We start from the raw sequence: 21,293 nt of genomic DNA, 5'->3' as shown, positions 1-21,293 counted from the left end.
AAAAGGTCAGAAACTTTGCCTCTGAAGAACATTTAATTTTTATTGCATTTGAAAAGAAACAACACCATGACGATTATTTGGGGTGGATACTTACTGAAAAAAATCAAGTCGTGGATTGCTAGTTTAGAAACACATTGTTCTGAAAAAATGGGCAGAATTTTGTCGTAAGGAAATATTTACACATGTGCGCAGATAGTCCTGTTGGTGTGTAAACACACATACACACAGAGACACACATAGTATATATTTTTAGACTCATAGAAAAGGGTTTGAAAATATAAACTCTAAACCGAAATTAGAGTTAGCTTTTGGGAGGGAAGTGGAATTGATGGATGGAAGTAAAGCAATGTGAGATGAGGGCGCATATAACTTTTTTCCAGACATGGATTGTTTGACATAAGCACATAGTTATTTATCACTTCTATGATTTCTTTAATTAAAAAAAAGAAAAAATGTACAAGTTGTTTAAGTCCAAAATACTTTTTTAAAAGACTAGAAATGTTTTAACACTAGATACAATCAATAAGAAAACAGTTTCTTAAAAAGGAACCTCTGAAATATTAGTCAGTTGTTCACATACTGTGCCAAATGTTTTTCTATGTGCTTAGATGAAGAGTCAGAATTTAGGTTTGCTTTATTTTTTAAATTATACATGAAAGTACAATAATGTGTGTTTGTTGGGCAAGACTTACGGTATTTTGCTGAGTAATTTATTGCTTGAATCATAAAAATCTGCACCAGCAATAATTTTCATTACCCCTGAAGCACAAAGCCCTAATAAACAAAGATAACCAAATATTGACCATATTTCTTCAAACATCACACAACCCATTCACCTTACTTGGTTCTTCTTTAGCATTATAAAATCTTTCTTTTTGCAATCTGTTATCTAAATTTTTTCTCTACTATTATTTTTTCCCGATATTTGTGAGAATAATTTGCATTCCCAAGGTCTCTAAAATGAACTTATTCTTTCAGCAATCAAAGCTATAATTACTTATTAAAAGTAAAATGTTTTATTTCCCTGTAATTGTGCTAATGATATTCTTTTAGTGGTTCTGTAATGCTTTGTGTATTAAAATAACTAATGAACTTCTTAGTTCTTCAGGCTATGTGGGCTTCTTCACATATCCATCTGTTCCAGCTGTTGAAGGAGCCATCACGAAAATAGCTTTCAACACTCTACAGTTGAGTGCTCTAGTGCTAAAATATTTGGAAGCTTGGAACCTCGCACTAAACACTCAATATGTTGCAAACCAAGAAACAAAGCTGGGAATTTTGTTATGTGTTACACCCTAGTCATGTTAATTTAGCTGTATAACTAATTTACCTAAGAGTATATAGTTAAGTCTAAGAAGATGCCTGCAGAATTTTATGGTTCAAAATGGTTGTGAAAATAGGGATTTATTTACTTTTTATACACAGCATTTTCCAAATTAAAAGCAGCCTGTTTTCTTTCTTCTTTTCTTTTTATAATACTGTCGTCTTTGTTTACATTTATATTGAACAGAGGTTAAAGAGTTGATAAATGACTTGGTAAAAAACCAAGAAATATATGTTTTTTACTTACAATATTTGCTAGGAATTGGGGGAGGAAAAAAGAAAGCACTATGCTAATTTACCAGAATTTTAGACTATTCCGTAGTGTTCTATGTAATATATTTTAGTTATTTACTTTCTTAGTTTGAGGTTCTTAAAGTTGCCATGATTATTCTTTATTGAAAAAATGAAGACTATAATATCCTTACAATCAGAAATTTGCATGTGTAAAGAGTTCGTTGCCTTCTTTCCCTGTCTCCCCTTCTCTCATCCAACAATGTATGTACAAGATTTGATTAGAAAATGATGTTTCCTTTCACATCTTCGTGGACCTCTTTTAATCAGGTGTTTTCAGGAACTTCCTATACATGTCTGCATCAAAATTTGAGAGAAGAGAAATGTAACCCATTTTTTTTTTTAGGTCATGTACTGTCCCAGAAGTAGTCTATATTATATATTCTCTAAGCATTTTCATAAATCAACTGAATTAGTAGATATTACAAATTTTGACTTTTGTAGACCATATATAATGTCTTTTTTGAGGCTAAAAAAATACAAATGAAACAAAACATGCTGCTAGAAATTTTATGAGAAACACCATTAGGATCATTTTCTATACAAATCTGATAGAATATGTTGTGTAATACTTTAGAGAATACATTTAACACTTGCCTCAGTGTTGAGGCATAGCACCCACTAGAAGACACGAAAACAGGTTCTCTATAGTTTTGTACAGAGATCTGCTTATAGGCGAGGTGACATACTTTATTATACTATGCTTTCTATACATTGCAACTGATTAGTGTATGCAAATTTGGCTTGCATATCAGTTTTCATTTCTCTTCATTTGCAAGATGTGCTCTAGTTTAAATGATGTGCAAGTCTAGATCCCTATCTTTCCCAGAATATTTTTAGTTAGCTGTGAACTCTAGCCTGATCTTTTAATGCCAGTTTGCTGCTAAATGGGCAAGGAGCTATGACATTCAGTCTGGGAAAAATAAACACTTTTCAAGTAGGCCAAAACAATTTGACCAATTGAAGTTTGACAAGTTTTACCTTGGATTTTTTTTTCCATGAATGTCTTAATATTGTTAAATCCTTAAAACCAGTTAGTTGTTTAAAAGTTTTCATAGGGTATGTTTTTCCCCACCCCCTTGAAATTTTTAGATTGACTCTTCATATACAATCTCAATTTATTCAGTGACCAACTTAGCATAGCAATACATTCTGAGTTGTTGAGGTTTATTTTTTTTAAGCCTGGATTTAAAACTTCTTGAATCTAAAAGAGGTCAAATTTAAAATTTGACATTATTAGAGAAAATCTTTGGGAACTAATTATTTTATTGCATACAAAAGCATTAACTGGGCTCAAACAAAACTACGTAGTGCAGTTTCTAAGTTCTTTCTTCTAAAAACAGCATTTAAAAACATGCTCAAAATAAATTTTTAAAGAAACATAAGTCATTAAGGGTCAGAATGAATAGAATTTTTGTTAGATTTCTGGAACCTTATTAATAACTAATATAATAATACATATAAGATATTGTTATTGTTGAGTTTTATAAAATACTTAGTATGGGCTATGCATTGTGCTTAGCACTTCATTCAAACCCTGCAAAAAGTCTATTAGGTAACTATGATTATTATTCACATTTTGAAGTGGGAAAACTGAGGATCACAGTGTTTCTGTAATTTCCTCCAAATTCCTTATAAACCAGGTTGCCCTTAGGTGCAGAAGATTGTTTAGAACTGAAAGGATCAGCTTGCTCAACCCCTGTCATTATGCAATTGTTAATCTAAATTTTCCTAATTTTTACTTATTGTTCTCAACGTGCTTTTGTTTAATTAATTTTTACTTTGAACATGTTTGCCCATGACCATCACATATCTGCTTTTCCAAGAATGATAATAATCTGTCTGTCCACCAAGGTCTGTCTGGCAGCCATTCCCTGGTGACCACCGAAACATCCTCTTTCACTGCTTTTGTTTAATGAAAAAATAAATATAAAAAAGAGAAGGACCACACTCCTTTCTCTTCTTTCACAGTTACCTTTTCTTTCTGAATAGATTGCCAAATAAGCTATAGAAAAATTGGAATGAAATGAGAGAATTTCATTCCAAGAGTCTAATTGCCTAAGTCTTTCAAATAAATGGCTTTTAGAAGAAAATTTGCTATAATGTTAAGGCTTAAATTCAGAAAAAAGAAAGAAAAAAGCATGAAAGAAAGTGCTAAAATTAAATAATACTTATTTTTTAATTATAAAGAGAGTGCCCTGAATCACTGACATTTGAAATCAAAATTGCTAAATTTGCTAAAATGTCTGCTTTCACCTTGGTTATATATAGAAGGACATTTATGTCTTATTTCCCATTCTTATATATGACTCTGCTTTTTTTTGTTGTTGGTCTCTTTTAGATTGTTTTGTTTCTTAGAGTGTATTAGGTTTTCTTTCCTGGCCCATGCAATCTCACATTTCCTCTCCACCCTATCTCTGTCGCAGTACTGAATCCTCAGACTGTAGTACAAATATCTGTGTGCTGTGTTCGGGACAAGACTGTACGATATGACATGAGAACTGAGAAAACAGGATCATTCTATTCCTATGGCAAAAATCACTGTGACTTATTATCAGTGGCCTTTTTCAATTCTACATATTTGGGGCTCTCATAGACCCTAGATTTAATTGCAATTCCAGTGACTCTATAGGCCAGTGAATGATTTTCTGTTGTGCCCTGATTTGTTCACCTAAGACATAACTTTTGGAATAGTGGTGTAAGGCTGGAGAATGTACCAGCAGGACCTCAGCACCTGGACACGTGACCGGAGAGTGGAGTGTGTGGAGCCCCTGCAGCCGCACCTGCAGTTCTGGGATCAGCAGTCGAGAACGCAAATGTCCTGGGTAAATGCAAAGTTCCTGGACTGGGGGAGGGCAGGTTTTTCTTTAGTTTTGAAATGCAAAACTTTTACCAATAAAGCATGTAGGAAAGCAAAAGGAGCCCCTCAAGCCCTATGCCATTTTGAGAAGCAGAAAAGTCCTCAATTTATTTATTTTCTATAATAACTCCCTTTAAGAAAAAAAAAAAATAAGACCAATCCTTATAAGAACAAATAAATGCTACCCAGGTTTCTTGATTAAATCAAATGAAATGTGTTTAGGTGAGCAGGGAGACATGTATTAGAAAGTCAGTCAGAATTTAGAGGAACCATGAGAAGAACAAGAAGGTGAAAGGCCTTCAGAAAGAGAGAGCATGAGAACAAAAGTAATGTCAAAAGAAGCTAAGAATGAAAATAAATGAAAACATGCTTGTCAATTTACAGATAGGGAGCATGACAAGATCTATGAGTGTGATCCTAGGAAAGTGTGTGAGAAAGTCACTTCACCTCTATGCTTTAACTCCTGGTGTGGGCTCAGTGGCCCAACTGCTTCACAATCAATTTTAAAGAATTTATATGAAAACACTAGAAGCGTCTCCTTAATAATTCTTAGGGGCAACTCCTTCATCGGAATTGCAGGCTTTCTAGTTTTCCCTTCAGCCTCATTCCTTTACTCTTCTCTTTGATTTTCGTGGCAAGTTGGCTTTTATTTCTCATGTATTTTGGAAGTTAAATTGATTAAGGATTGGGGAAAATATATAGTTTTGTAGATTTTCTAATATTACCAATTATTTAACGAGTCCACATTTTCAAACGTAGATTTAATATAAAGGAGTATACCTTAACTTTTTTTATTTTATTTTATTTTTTAAAACAATGAGTCACTAACATAAAAAAAAAGATAAAATTGATTATTTGTATACTATCTTTTCTAGGCTAGGTTCTGAAGCAAGGGATTGTAATGGTCCCAGAAAACAATACAGAATATGTGAGCATCCACCTTGTCCTGCAGGTTTGCCTGGATTCAGAGACTGGCAATGTCAGGCCTATAGTGTTAGAACTTCGTACCCAAAGCATGCACTTCAGTGGCAAGCTGTCATGGATGAAGGTATGACCAGCCAGATCACCACCATCTTAATTAAATAGATTTCTAGGTTTGCAATAGTAAATGTTATTTTACAGATTATATTCTGAGTATTTCAGAGCTCTATTTTTTTTCTACTTTTACTGACATATAACAACCACAGGAGCTGACTAAAAGTATATTTAAAAATATAGAGATAGGTGTGTACCTATTAGATCAAATGAAATTAAAAAAAAAATGACAACACCAAATGCTGGTGAGGATGAGGAGACATGGGGTCTCCCATACATTGCTGGTAGGAATGTAAAATGGTACCTACAGCCACTCTGAAAGAAAGCTTGGCATTTTGTGAAATAACTAAAGATACGCCTACCATATAATTTAGAAAATTTAGAAAATGCAATCCTGTGCATTTGTACCCGAACAAAAATGAAAATTTACAATCATAAAAAAATCCTGTACACATGTGTTCATAGCAGCTTTATTTTCAATAGCCCCCAAACCAGAAACAACCAAAAAGGTTCTAAGTTGCTGAATGGTTAAATAGCAATTGTTGCTTTATTACTTAAGAATAATAATACTTTGCCTCTGGTCAGTATGTTGTGGGTTTGAGTTGCAGTTACCAAAAGTGGTGGTGAATTCTCTGTCTTAATTGACCATCACGTCCTAGTCGCTCCTTATCCCTCCCCCACCCTTAGTCAACTTGGACTGTGCTTTTCATCATTTCAATAGCACTCCTGCTAATAGCCTAAATTCCTTTGTCAGTTTCAGTGCACCATCTGACAAAACCCTTCTTTCCGTGGAAATATCTGAGCAAACAAGCACTAATAGGAATAGCTAAAAAATAGGGCAAATTATTTTACTTCATAAATGGTGTGTGTGTGGGGAAGCAGCCATCAGATGATTACCTCCTCATCTTGCTATCAAACACATGAGCCTAACTATATCTGCAGACATTCCATCTGCTTTCTTGTATTTAGCAAAATTTTCATTCCTCCTTTCTAAAACCAGTTTTTCCAACTGTGCCCTCGATGTCATCCCCATCTAATCTTTTCAGCTAACTTATTGATTATCTCTACTTTGTCTTATACACTTAATCTACCCTCTGTGATTTTTCACTTTTGATTTTTAAGTGTGTTTAGGACTCTTCCACGAACAAATAACAAACCTTCCTTCAAGCTCATTGCCACCTCCAGCTGGTGCATTTATACTCTTCCCACTCATAGACAGACTTCTCAAAAGAGCCCTCTATTTCCTTACTTTCAACCTGGATTTCACCAGCACAAATCTTATTATGTCATCAAAGACTGTCATAGAAATTAAACCTAAGGAATGATCTTCAGTCTTATACCTAACCTCTCAAATACATTCAAATGGTTGGCCACCCCTTAGTTCCTTAAATGCTTATGTGCCTTTACTTCCATGACGTGACGCCATCCTGCCTTTCCTACTCTATGTCTGTGTTCTCTGCCTATCCCAGATACTATTCAGTTTTCACTCTACATTTTCTTAGGTGATCTCATCTATTCCCATGACTTCAAGCAGGCAAATAACTCATGAATTTATATCTTCATCCAGATTTTTCATTTGAGCTTGTATTATAATCTCCTCCTTGATATTTCTACTTGACTATCTACAAGTTTAAGACTAAATTCATGGTTTTAACCCTTCTAATCCATGTCCATTCGATCCTGTTTAGTGTCTCCTACCTCAGGGAAGGTTATACCAGCTTTTCAGTTGCACAAGCCAGAGATGTGTCATCTTCACATTTCCGTCTTCCTCCCCCACATTTTCAATCCATCACCATATCTTATCTGTTCACTGCATATCCGTTCACTCCATCTCTACTCTCATTATTCTAAACTTCTGTTTCCAGACTCTCTCTCTTGCTTGGGCTATTGTAATGGCTCCAAAGTAGTCTTTCTGCTTTCACTCTATTCCTGCCTCAGTTCATTCTTCATAGAGCAGCCTAGAGATCTTTATGTAAAATGCAGGTCTGATCATTTCAATCTCCCACTTAAAGCATTTCACAGGCTTCCCATAACTCTTTAGGGCAAGGCCCAATTATACCGCATGATATGCATAACATGATCCTCATTCTTCTCCCTTCTATTATCTCCTGCTTCATTTAAAACCTCACTCTTTTTCGCACTGCACTCCAGATATTGGTCTTGTGTTACTGTCTCAAACCTGTCATGTTCTCTTCCCCTATATGGTCTCCAGACATACTGTTTCCTCAGTTGAGAAGAAATTATAGCACAATCTTCTATTTACATAAGCCTCTTAATAAGTGGTAATTCTGTCTTTCCAGATGCTTAGACCAAAAACCGTGGAGTCATCATTTTTCCTTTTCTATCTCTTTTGTTACACGTTTAAGATGTCAGTAAAGTCACATTAGCCCTAGCTTTAAAATATGTCCAAGAACCTGATCATTTCCTAACATCTCCAGAACTGCTACCCTGGTACAAGCCACTGTCTCTCACCCAGATGACAGCAGTAGCCTTCTAACTGATTGTTATGCCCGTGTCCTTACCTGGCTTTCATTCTTAACATACCAGCTAGAGTGATACATTTAAAATGTCAGTCATATCATAGTATTCTTCTATTCAAAACCCTTTAATATCTTCACAACTCACTAAGAGTTAAAGTCCAAGGTTCTTCTAATGGCCTATAAGGACCTCCACTACCTAGCTTCCTGTTACCCTCCAATTTCATCTCCACTGTTCCCTCATCACACCCTTCTACCCACACTGGCTCCCTTGCTCTTCCTAGAATAAGTCAGGTACCTTCCTATCTCACTGTCTTGGAAGTTGTATTCCCTGAGGAAACACTTTCCCCAGACATCAGTATGATTCATACTCTTGCCTCTTCCAGATCTTTCCTTAAATATTAACTCAAAGCTTTTCCCTTCTTTATTCTTTTTTCACAGAGCTTATCATCTGCCATGATACTTTTATGTCTTATTTGTTTATTATTTACCCCCCAATGATAGTTGTAAGAGCAGGCTTGTTAGATTTTGTGTATTGCTTTATCTTTAAGCACCATAAACAGTACTTGAACAGAGTAGGCACCGAATAAATATTAGGTGAATGAATGGTATGTCTAATGGGAATTTTCTAGTGATCTGTCTTGGCCCCAATTGTCTTTTCACTAACCATTCCCCTTAAGATAATCTTATTTATTTGCTAGCTTTTATTTATTATCTATTGCTAAAGAAACAAATACTTATCACCAGATATTGAGCTCCTTAGCTGCTTACTCATCTGCTGCATGGACATCTCCATCCAACATCCCATTCATCGCTAACTCGGCATACTCTAAGTTCAACACGGCCCCTGCTCCTTCTGCTTTTCTCACTGTACTCTTTCACAATGAGATGGCATCATCATCAACCTCATGACCAAGCTAAGCCAGAATCCTTCTTCCTCAATCTCCAGTCACCTGTAATCAGTCAACAAACCCTATTTGTCCAAACTTTTCTACTGCCTGCATCTTTGTTCATAATTGTACCATCTCTAACCTGGATTCCTCGAGCAGCTTCTTCATCATCTCTCTGGCTGCAACCTCGCCCTCCTCCAGCCCCTACTCCTCATTTCAGCCAGGCTGCCCTTTCTAAAGGCCAGATCTGCCCGTCTCTGCACCAACTAATACCCTAATACCGTTGCTCTCAGGACCAGTCTCAAACTTTGCTACCTGGTTCATAAGGCCATCTTTGTGGCCCACCCCTTTAACTTCTCTCCTTACCTCCTGTCATCTCCAACACAGTTAGGCCATTCCATTCCCTCCCTCACCTACATCGCATTCTCATATTTCTGGGCCTGGAGACATGCTAGTTTCTTGGCATAATACCTTTTCTTTCTCAAGCTTTGATCTCTCTCTCCCAATATATTTACCTTGAGAACTTCTGATATTTGGCACTCAGTTTATTTCGAGTCCTCTAGAAAAAAAAAGAATCCCCCTGATCCTCCAAGCTGGGTATGTGCCTCTTCCAAGTACCCCACAAGCACCCTGTTAAAACAGATTTTAATATGTCTGCATTCTCTCTGTTGTCTGTGTCTTGTGTTAAGTCTGGCAATTATTAGGCTTTTGATGAATATTTGTGGCATAAATTTGAAATATATAAACAATATCTTTTCATTGTAAAAATATAATCAAGATGACTTCAGATCATGAAAATTGTCATCTGACCATTTGAGGGTTGATCCTATCTCTGCCTCTAACTGGCTGTGCAATTTGATAATATTCATTTGAAACCTATTTACTCAGATGTAAAATAAGAGCCAGGTAATGGGTTCCCTTCAGATGAAAAGAAAATCGGGATTAGATGGGGATCAATTTAAAATATTAAAGATATTGGAAATCACAATTAAGTTCCTAATTCTTATAAAGTGACATTTGTTATCAGAATAACCCATAATAGATATTTATATAATTAGCAGGTTAACATTTTTGGAAAGTGATTTTTGTAACATATATCAATTCATCAGTTTGTATGATGAACAAAATACACAACAAAATAGTCTGTATGTATTATAGCACTATGGACGAACTTGAAATATACAATTCTTTTAAAAATCCTAAGTCTTAATAGCATATGATAGCTTAACACACAAGTGGCTGTTTCTGTTATTCTTATGTAATACATGAATCTATGGTTGGGGTAATTAAATGTAGGGTATCAATGCAGTAGTGAATATTTATTTTTACAGAAAAAAAGATGCATGGCTTTAACATTCAGGTATTTCGTATAATCTGTACTGAAATTTGGCTGAAATCCATGTTTAATGCATATCTTGGAAAGGATTGATCTCTTAAATCAAGACAGATCCTGCCTGCCAAGTACTGGCATGTTAAATGGATCACTGTAATGTCACAGTCTCCAGGGTACACTCCAGGAAGGAAGATTGGTATCAAATGTTTATGTCATCTATAAAGCTTAAGTAAGCACAGCGAATTGACAGTGCGTCGTAAAGGAGAAATACAAAGATTTTTATCTGAGGTCTTGCTTGGAATGTGAGTGAAATTTTCTAGACTAACTCCTGTCAGTATTATTCATATATCAGGTTTGCTCCTCTTTTCAATGAAAACTCCAGAAAGAGAATTATACGTGTGTACACATATCACTTTTAAAGTGTTACAACTATAGCAGCTGTTTTTAAGTCCAAAGATATGACATAGTAAGCAGCCCTTGAATAAACACAACCTACTTTGAGGTGTGAGAGCACACTGAAATGCTTTATTGCAGCTTATAATGGCATCTTAAAGGAAAATTTCAAAACCATGCACATTGAAGGCCTTGTTCCAACTCCTCAAAATTGTTCAAGCAGTATTCAGAAGCCACATGTGAAAACAGTTTGAAATGTTCAATTCTAAAGGCTCATTTAACTGTCTGTCTTCTCTCTGCAAAGTGATACCCTGTTCCATGCCTCTGGCTATTATTTGGTATTTATAGAACCCCATCAGCATACGTGGAACCTTACTGAAGACATAAGCGAAGATCAGTGTCAGAGACTGTAAACTATTTTCCATTCTATTTATATGAGCTTAATAAACAGTAAAGGGCCTGACTGGTGTTAAGCCAATAGAGTAGTAATGTAGCATGGAAATTGCTCTGAAGTTTCAGATTTGGATAATCCTACTACTGGTGTTACCAAATACTACAGCTCTTTTGTGTAGGATGCTTAGAAATAGAAACAACACTTTTTTTTTTTTTTTTAGCATTCTTTGACTGAGACTAATAGGCAAATGTTTTAACTCTAATCATTCCACAGTGTTATTTAACAAAGCACTGAAGAAGATGGCCAGCCGTTCAAAAATTCTTTACCTAGATCAGTGATTCTCAATCTAGATGCGCTGTATACTGACATGCTTTTTGACTAGGCAGTAAAAGGGGTTGAGTCCCAGCCAACACGTCAGCAACTGTGCATACCAAGGGATGTTCTCATGGGGTTGTATTGCATTTCTAAACATCTTTGTAATGGAAAATCTCATGGGAATTGCTCATCTTAGAAGTTCTTTTTTTCCCCTTTAGTAATTTTTCAATTAGAAAATGCCAGATGCAAAGGATTAAAAATTAGTGTATTGGAATTTAAATGAGACGTCAAGAGAGGTTTCATGAATAACATAAATCTTAAAAAGGCAGAACTCTGATGTGTGCTAAAGGTAAAGGGGAATTCATTCCAACAGAAATTAGCAAAATTGGGGGTTGGCAAAAACATTTTTCAGGTGAATGATTGGCTTGGGTTTTCAGGAAGAATGATTGGTCGAGGTTTAGTGCCAGAAAGTAATAAGTAACTTGAAGACATATTTCTTAACAGAGAGGTTAACATTCATTGGATACCTGTTTTTTCTCGGGTATCATCTTATTTACTACTCATAATAATCTTCTAGTTTTATCTGCTCTAGTATTATATTACCCAATTCACATGAAACTATATTTTTTACTCAACACTGTGCTGAAAAATAAAGCTTGAGATAAACATATTTATGGAGTCACTTTTGCTCATTTCTTTTTATCCACTCTGTATGTAGAAAAACCATGTGCCTTGTTTTGCTCTCCTGTTGGAAAAGAACAGCCTGTTCTTCTGTCAGAAAAAGTGATGGATGGAACTTCTTGTGGATATCAGGGATTGGATATCTGTGCAAATGGCAGGTGTCAGGTAAGCCAGTCTAAAAGAGAGAATGTGTATGCTGGGGGAGGACTGCGAGACCACGAAGCAGCTGCATAGTATGGTGGAGAACTCTGCACCAGGATTCAGAAGATGAGGATGTATTCCTGACTCACTGTGATCTTGATTAAGTCTGATCTGCTTTGTATAGTGTAGGGTTTGGACTAGATAATCTATAATATTCATAACTAGCCGAAAGAATCTGAGAGTTTAATTTTGTCATGTACATATTGCAGGTCTAAAATTGTAACACTTCAGGCATTTTATGTCAAAACATTCTGTACCAAAAATGTAAGCACTCCAGTTCTCCGTGTTTTGTGTCCAAGACTGAGCCATGCGGTAAAAAAAACTATAAAATCAGTCCTTTTACTCCCTTAATCTTAAAGCATTTCAACATACTTGAAGCAACTGATTTTTAATGTATATTCAGTTTTCTTAGAATTTTTAAACATTTCATTTCTTTTTCTCTTCCTTTTTAAAAATAATCTTCACCTACTTACGTGCGTTTATGTGCTCTTCTTCATGTATTGCCAGAAAGGCAGAAATTCTGTTAAAGTGAGGACGAAGAGCATAGTGGAAAGATCAAAGGCTAGAACTTGGTTATAGCTCTGCCACTGTCTTAGGTTGGCTTTCCTGGAAGATTAATAATATGCAGGAGTTTAATGCCAAGTATTTTCATTGATGATCAACATCTGTGTGGGGAGGGGAAGGAGGCAGGATTGGGCACAGGGGGAGGTTAAGCTGTAGTGCAGTCACAAGACCTCAATTGACCTTGTGGGAACATTGAAACGGGGATGGCCCTTCAGAGCTGTCCCCATTGGGGTGAGAAAAACAGCTCTTTTTACTCCCAGCCTCTAGGAGCATTTGGATGCAAGTTGCCCGAGGAAGGAGATGTGACCTTGGGAAAGGCAGTTTCTCCAGGCTAGGCAATTTCTGAAAAAGGTTCATGGCTGAGAACCATCAGTTGATAAATTTTCCAGGCATGGGAGGGAAATAAATCCTTTAGTTGTGAAAGAGTATCTGAGTGGAGCAGCACTGAATCCATGACAGCCACTAGGAAACTGTGTTCGTGGGAAAATCACTTAAAATATGTATGTGTCCATTAACTAATCTGTAAAATGAAGTTGTTGGACCAATGGTCATTGACTTTTTTTGTGCAATACGCTCCTTAGAGAATTTGATGAAAGTTTGCTTCCCCCGCCCCCAGAAAATGCACACCCGATACCACACACACACACACACACACACACACACACACACACACAGAGCCAAGATTTGAAAACAATTGCAAGCTATGGCTGGATCAGTCTGTGGTCCTATAGAGATCTATGGACTTCTGGTAAAAACTTGAAAACATGAAACTTAAATGCTTCACCAGCTCTAAGGTTCTGTATTTTTCCAGCAGTCTATCCAACTTAAAGCACAGAGTCATGTAATATCATTGGCATAAGAAACAGCCTTATAATTACATATTAATTTCCTATATTCTTCAACAGAATACGGCAGTAATCTGAAATTTAATTTTTCATTTGCCTGTTAAAAAAAAACATTGCAGGTATATATACCTCTACATTTTTTTTCAGAACTACATATTGTGCAATTAAAGCTTTTAACTTTATTTTGTCATTATATGTAAATCTGGCAGATTAATATATGTCTTAAATGAATTTATTTTTCAAAATAAATTATTTTTCTAACTGTACATTTTTTTAACTGTACAATAGCCTCAATTGCTATGGTTTTCATTTAATAGTATTCTGTAATCCAGATCCTTAGCTAGACATTAAAATTATAACAACAACAAAAAATTATGTATAAGTGCTATGTGAATCCGATGATTATCATTAAAATTCTATGAATTGGAATACTTCAAAATTCTAAGTTTTTAACTAAAACACTTTATTCAGTCTTTCAATATAATTAAAAACATGCTTTTTCCCCCCTGACAACCTTGTATGTATTGGGTTTGGCTTGAGTGTTTTGTTTTATCACAAAATACATAGCACCCAAGCTGAATGTAGAATTCTAAGTGTGGTGAGTGGACCAAGAAGGTTATTAAAAATAGGTAGCTTTCTTCTGGTGACCCAATTTGGCTCTACGGTATTTCCATCATGGGAAAGGACAGGGAAAGCTCTGCTCTGTGTTATCACCTTATCTTTCTATCTCCAGCTTACCAGTGGTACCTCCAGCTAAAATGTATTGTCTTTTCAAAGTTGTTCATCCTCAACTTTTGGAGTTATATGAGCATATTTTGATAAGTATGGATATTTGAGACTATCCATTACAAAATACAAAATCTTTGATTCTTATGTTAAAAATGTGTGATTATCAAGCCATGGCATTATGTGTATCCCTGACTTTTATTTTAGATTTATAGATGTGTAATATCACAGTTACAAGGGTTAGAAAAAACCAAGAGACTACTAGGCACTCATTTATTCAGTCATTTAACTACTTCTTACTGGATTTATTGTATTTGCCAAGAAACAAGCTGGATGCTAGGGATAGAGTAATAACTGTGCTTTTATCATTTCAAAACCACTCTGGACTTTAAATTTTTTCTTCATTTGTACGTGAAGAAGAGATTTTTTTTCCTCCACCCCAAGACTTCTGGGTCTTTTCATGGCTGCTGCTTAGTGAACATTTCTCATACCGTTTTTGTATTTTTGTATTCTGTGGTGGCCACCTCTTTCAACCAAACGTTCTCTTTATTTCTCCCTGGATATGCTTTGAATTGCTGGTCAGAATTCTCCCACTAATGCATTGCTTTGTCTATCTCTTAACACTGATACATTCTCCATGACAAAAGGAAATGATGCTATATTATGCAGGTTTCATGTGATTTTTGTTCTCTCAGGACATTTACCCTACAGCTGTGTTTTATCATCTTCCTGCTTCCCCCATCACAACACCAACGACAGAAAAAAAGACCCTGTTTTTTTTCTGTTTTATTTAATATTTTAAAAATTCCTCAAATAATTTTTACTTGTTATAAATGGATATGTCATCAGTCTCTCTTGCAGATCCTTCTATTTAGAGGTAATTGTGTGATACTACCATTTATTTCTGACAGTATTGACATATGAGATTCAGCCCTTTGAGTACACACGACTTGGTAAAATATGATTATATTTACTGAACATCAATGGGAGACCAACATTATTCACTAGGAAAGAGTCAATGATTTAATCTCAGAAGATTTTTATACATAATTCTTCTGGAAGCATATAAAAATTAATTCTCCCACTGATTATATTTTCTTATGGCATCCATGGGTTTTGAGCATTTCTTACGCACATTTGTGTGCTGGGTGCCAAAGAAGATGGGCATAGAAGTTTTATTTGTGAACTGTAGTGAAAATAAACATTTGTGTTTGGTTTTCACAAAGTTAATATTTAATATTCAGTATTTGCTTTACAACCGCTTTAGAAGTGAAGCCATCCATATAATGAATATCTGTTATCTGTTCTATATTGAGTAGAATGCATTAGATTAATTAAGTTATATTTAATAGAATTGTGATTTCCTTTGTGACTTATGTAAATTGCAGCTATCTCAATAATATTTTTCCACATTGCTTTAGGATATCATTTCATTTTAATATAAGAAAAGTACTCTCATCACTGTCCTGCTATATGGTCACTTTACAGATGATATTATTTGACGTGAACTTGCTGTATTAGTTTGCACCAGCGAAAATGACATTTTAGTAGTTTTTTAATTAAATATTTCTAGTTTGTAGAGACTAGGTTTGTCCTAAATTAGTGTTTAAAAAATAAAAAGAAAATATCTCACTTTACGACGTACTGTCATTCTCTTGTTACAGAAAGTTGGCTGCGATGGTTTATTAGGGTCTCTTGCAAGGGAAGATCATTGTGGTGTATGCAATGGCAATGGAAAATCATGCAAAATAATTAAAGGAGATTTTAATCATACCAGAGGAGCAGGTAATTATTTTTAATTTTTTTTATATTAATAATCCGAACATCTTTGGGGACAGAGATTACATAGAACTTGACTTAGAAATCACAGTTCTGATTCTATTGAAGACTTTTGTAATGGATATTGAATGATTTTTCATGATGATATACAATACATGTGATATGAGCCAGAAATTCTAACAAACCCATTTCCCAATAATGAAAATATGAAATCATCTTTTGTGCATTTAATTAATTGGAGCAGCAAGGGAATAACCTAATTTGCATTGGCATATGTTATCAGGTTTCTACAGACCTTATTCTCCAATGTAAATTGTAATGTCTAACAGAGAACAGTGATTAGTAACAGCCTGAAGCAACTACTGAGAATATTAGTCTTCAGGTTTTCAGCTTTTTGTTTTCTTTATTTTTTCTTAATGTTTTACTAAATTTGAAGGGAACAAATTTTTGGAAACAGAGAGTCTGTAGCAGTGAAAACAATAACAGGGGAAATCAGAAGATGTGGGATGATGTTCTAGGTGTATTAATAATGGCAAGTCATCTTCTGTTCTTTTGTGTCCTCATCTATGTATACTACTACTCAGGGGATATGAGGATAAAATGACTATGAATGATCTACATAGTATGAGGTTTAAAGTGATCTACAGCAAAAAGTAAAACTATCTATCCTGAAATACAATGACCCACAAATATACTTTACATATAGAAAATGCTTTATATTCAGGACCTCAAGCTTACTGGGAGGAAGCAAACCTTTTGGCATTTATGTTAGTGCCTTGACCAGATATTTATGTGTTGAACTATCTTAGTGTTTATGATGATATTTTCATCATCTGTAGTATAGTTATATTACATATATCAACTTTTTCCTATTTAAATTCCTTTCTTGTTCAAAAACAAACAAGCAAAAAACCTGAGACTAAAATATCTGTTACAGTTTGAGTACAAAGAACAAACCATTTATGTTTGAATAATAAAGAAAACGGTTCATTCTAGATAAAAGAGTCCTTCAGAAAAGAAAATTAGACACAGCCCTCTAAAGTTGAATATAACTGTGGCTAGGCCCCAGCAGAATAAAAGATAAGTGAGCTTGAAGATTTTGAGGCCCAAAAGTAACAAAGGCCCAGGGAAATTACAGATCAAAATCTCAGTCTCCAAAGCTGTGTAAAAGGTGACAAGTCCTACAAGTCAAAATCTGCCAGAACTCATTTAGAAAAGCTATATGTCACTATAACAGGCTCGCAGACTTTCAACTAAGAAGTGCAATTGTAATGAGCTTTTCAGCCTGATTGTTATGGGAGAGGTATTTGTAGTGCATCAGTTCAAATAAAGACTGAAAGACTAAAGATTTAAAGATACTAGAATTTTTGAAGCATAGTCTTGCCTAGTTATTTAATATGCGTGGTAACAGTTCATTGAATAATACTGGTGCACATTCAGCACTGATATTTTTATTTAATTATAATAACACTTGATTTTTCCACCAAGCATAGAAAACAGAAATAACAGTTAACAAATCAGTGATGCTTGTCATTCTGACTGTAGTTATGTGGATACATTTTCTTCAGATTCTTACTCAAACCTCCTTTGTTTTTATTGCACCTTAATTTCTACTTTGGTTCATTTGTTTGTTTGCCATGGGTAGGTTATACAAATAGCATGTGATATTTGGAATATGTCTGCAATGCCTAAGATATTAAGAGTATCAGAGACTAGTAATATTACTTTCTTCCTTACATTCTGTGCTAGTTTCACATTGCTCACAGGGAAGAGACAAGAATTCTTAACTTGAACCATAAAAAGAAGGTCCTACATGATGTTGTTGTCCCTATCTCTCTGACATCATCTCACACCACGGTTCCTTTCCTTCTCTGTTTTAGCCACCAACTTCTTATAGATGCTTCAACTGACTGTGCTTTCTTCCGTACCTTGCATTTAAAAATACTGTTCTGTTAGCTTCCTCTTCATTTTGCCTAGTTAATTCCCAGATATAACTTAGATCTCAGTTTATATGTCACTTACTCAGCGAAGTGTTCCCTGAACAACCTTCACCTCCTATCACTAGCAACTAGTTTAGCGATGTGTACCATGTTGGTATCCATACAGTGCAGCTCTAATCACATTTGTAATTGAACACTCATTGGTCTTTACCCCCATACTGTACTTTAAGAACGGTGAGGAAAAATATCATGGCTATTTCTGTTCAGTATCATATCCTCAATGACCAGCATAGTGTGTGATCCATTAATATTTGTTAATTTAATTAACAATGAAACATGTTGTTAAGAACTTGAAAAAACAAAAATCTGCATGAGTCCTTAATTATAGTATGGATTTCTCTACTTGTGGCTTTAGGAACGTTGTATTCATTTCTCTTGAGATAATTTTATCCTTATAGTTTATGGACATCCTAGAATTTCTTGAAGAAATTGCAGCCTTATTTGGTCCAGTTGGCCCTGCGCACTGTATATATTGTATGAGTAACACATGTGCAGACACATGTGGGTGTTTTTGGTCCCCGTGCTCTATTTAGAGTTTGCTAAATCATTTTTGTTGGAGCTAGAAAATAAACTTAAGAAGATTTTTTGTTTTAGTACGTTTATCATGTTTTTCACCGTAATTTGCCTAGCCAGGGGATAATTTTTTAAAGGAATTTTTAAAAGTAAATTGTGTATTTGGCCAGTTGTGGAACTATATAGTTCTCAATATACACTAAAAAGAAAATGGGCATAAAATGTGTTATTCTTAGTATAAGAGACAATGATACTGATTCTATGTAAGGAACACAAACACATACTTGTTTGTATGTTTGCCACAGCTGTAGGAGAGTCATAGTGTCATGTATTCATTTTATAAAATAATATCAGTGAGTCATAGCTGTAAGGGTTCAAAGCTTGGGTCAGCTAGTTACTTACAATGCAGTCATGAAAAATGTATTTTTTTTTCTACCTTAATTTTCTTACCTATTAAACGAGAAATGCAATATCTACCTTGGATGCTATCATTTTGATTAAATGTAATAATTTTGTCTAAATTACCTATAATCGTGACTAGCACATAGCATTTGTTCCAAATGTGGCGGTTTTCATTGTAACTACCATGAAAATGATTGTTATTGCCATTTTAAGATGGCTGATTAATAATGGGAACCGGTTATAAAGTAGGATAAGGTGTTCCTATATACAAAGCAAACTGTCACAACATGAGGGTAAAATTTATAACATTGACCTCACAGCCTTTTTCCAACTTTTAAGCTTGGCAGTAGCTCTCTAATATTCACTTCTTTAAAAAACGTGCATTCTCAATTGTGCTAGATGGCTTATTTACTGGAAAATATCAAGGCCCCCAGTTATTGGCTATCTTTCTTCAAATGTTTTGCTTAATACCTTTCTTCCTCTTTTTCTTCTTTAGTTAAATTCAGTTTAACCCACCTATCCTCCAAGCAATTCCAATTGAATGATAGAAAATTGTTCTAGATATAACTATAAATTTAGATGTAACTACTATCCTGATGTACAATGTGGCTGAGTTTCCAGCTGAGCTCAAACAGAAATTTACAGTTACTATCTCTACTGTCCTCTGTCCGCTTTTCTTTTTTTTAACATACTGAAATTTAATATCCCCCAAACACTTTGCTAAATTTATTTGCTCAGAGATTAACAGTCACCTCTTGATTGTGACATCCAGTCACCATCTCCTTAGTCACTTTTCTCTTTCATGTCTCTACAGCTTATGACACAGTTTTCCAACAACTTCTCTTGAAATGTTCCAGTCCATAGGACCCCACTGCACCGAAATAGGCAGATCTCCCCCTACTCAGGATTATTCCTTCTCTGTATTCTTTTCTGATTTATTTTTAATCTCTGTTAATGACCGTCACCAAGGTGGAGTCCTTGATTTCTTTCTGTTTTCTCCACTTACTATTATGGTTTCAGAGACTGCTTCTGCAAAGATGCCTCCCAGAGGGACAATAGCCTGACCTCGCTCTGGAGTTTTTGATGTTCCAGAGTTCTTACTGGATATTTTTACTAGTGTGTTACACCATTTTGTTAAACACAAATCCCAAAGCTGAGTTTATCAGATTATCCCTACAACTTGACTTCCATATTCCTGTAAATAATGGCCCCATTCTCACATAAGTAATAATAAAACATTGTGTTCAATGTTTATGCTCCCACTTTCTATTGGTTCTCAAGTTCAGAATGTTTTTTTTTTCCTTCGCGGTGCCTTCTGGGTTTTCTACCTTAGCCTCTACCAGCCTGGATTTTTACACTAGACTTCCAACATTGTTATTTACAACTACATTGCTGGTCATTCTGCAACCTGCTGTCAGATAAAGCCTCTCAAACTAGTATCTGATTACCAAGTTCCTTGCTTTAGAATGTTCAGTAGTTGTAAACTGATAAATTCATTGTCCTGGGCATATATTTAAACTCTCATTAGTAGGGCCATCTTCTTACACCTTCTAATTCTGTCAGAATTATTTTATTCACGTGCTACTAAGGATACCACTTACTTCCTCACTTCTATTTATACCTAGTGAACTCATCCTTTTTCTATATCCTTATCCTATTCATTCTTCAAAGACAGTCTGTCTGTTTACTCCTTTGTGAAGCTTTCCTTGGCTATAGAAATGTTCTCTTCTCTGAATCATAGTGATTCTGGTTGATGTCAGTGTTTCTTAAACATGAGTAATGTATATAGCCATTTAAAAGGGAAAAAGGAAAAATAAATCCCATTTCTGTGAGTTAAAAATAGCAGTAAACCTTTTGAGTGGTGATGTGAGCAGAGCAGGGGGCAGTTTAAACAACATGGTTTATGTTCTTTAGTAAGGAAGTAACCATATCATTTTGCGAATTATCTTTTAAACTTAATTTGTGAAGTTTTATTTGACTCACATTTTTATAAGATATTTCTGCCTTGTTTTTCCAATTCAATTATAAGCTCATTGGGTGCAGAGGCCTTCTTACCTTACTTCTGAGTATAAATAGGCAGTAAGCATTTGTTTCTATTTTCATTGCTGCCTATTTGTTCAAGTAACAAAAGGATAGTGCTTGTATGGTTTGCTATTACTAAAAAACGGTTAAATTGAATAAGCAGTGTTCACTAATGGAAATTATGATTCAAAAAGCACATGCCTCTAATTCCAGCCACTGCCACCAGGTGGGGTGTATGCTACCTTTTGA

The 21,293-nt window shown here is 35.1% G+C and overlaps 1 protein-coding gene across 1 annotated transcript in view; it reads left to right on the top strand.

The window, feature by feature from the left end:
* Positions 1 to 21,293, top strand: part of ADAMTS19 (ADAM metallopeptidase with thrombospondin type 1 motif 19) — a 214,067-nt gene that overhangs the window by 135,853 nt on the left and 56,921 nt on the right. The window contains exons 12-15 of the mRNA XM_039880005.1: positions 4,309 to 4,439; positions 5,350 to 5,522; positions 12,030 to 12,157; positions 15,993 to 16,113. Of these exons, the coding sequence (XP_039735939.1) occupies positions 4,309 to 4,439; positions 5,350 to 5,522; positions 12,030 to 12,157; positions 15,993 to 16,113 (553 nt within the window). The remainder of the gene's footprint in view (positions 1 to 4,308; positions 4,440 to 5,349; positions 5,523 to 12,029; positions 12,158 to 15,992; positions 16,114 to 21,293) is intronic.

This window comes from Pteropus medius, unplaced genomic scaffold, assembly GCF_902729225.1.
Source record: "Pteropus medius unplaced genomic scaffold, Ma_sr-lr_union100, whole genome shotgun sequence".
Lineage (NCBI taxonomy): Eukaryota > Metazoa > Chordata > Mammalia > Chiroptera > Pteropodidae > Pteropus > Pteropus medius.
This window is presented reverse-complemented; position numbering and strand designations above follow the sequence as displayed.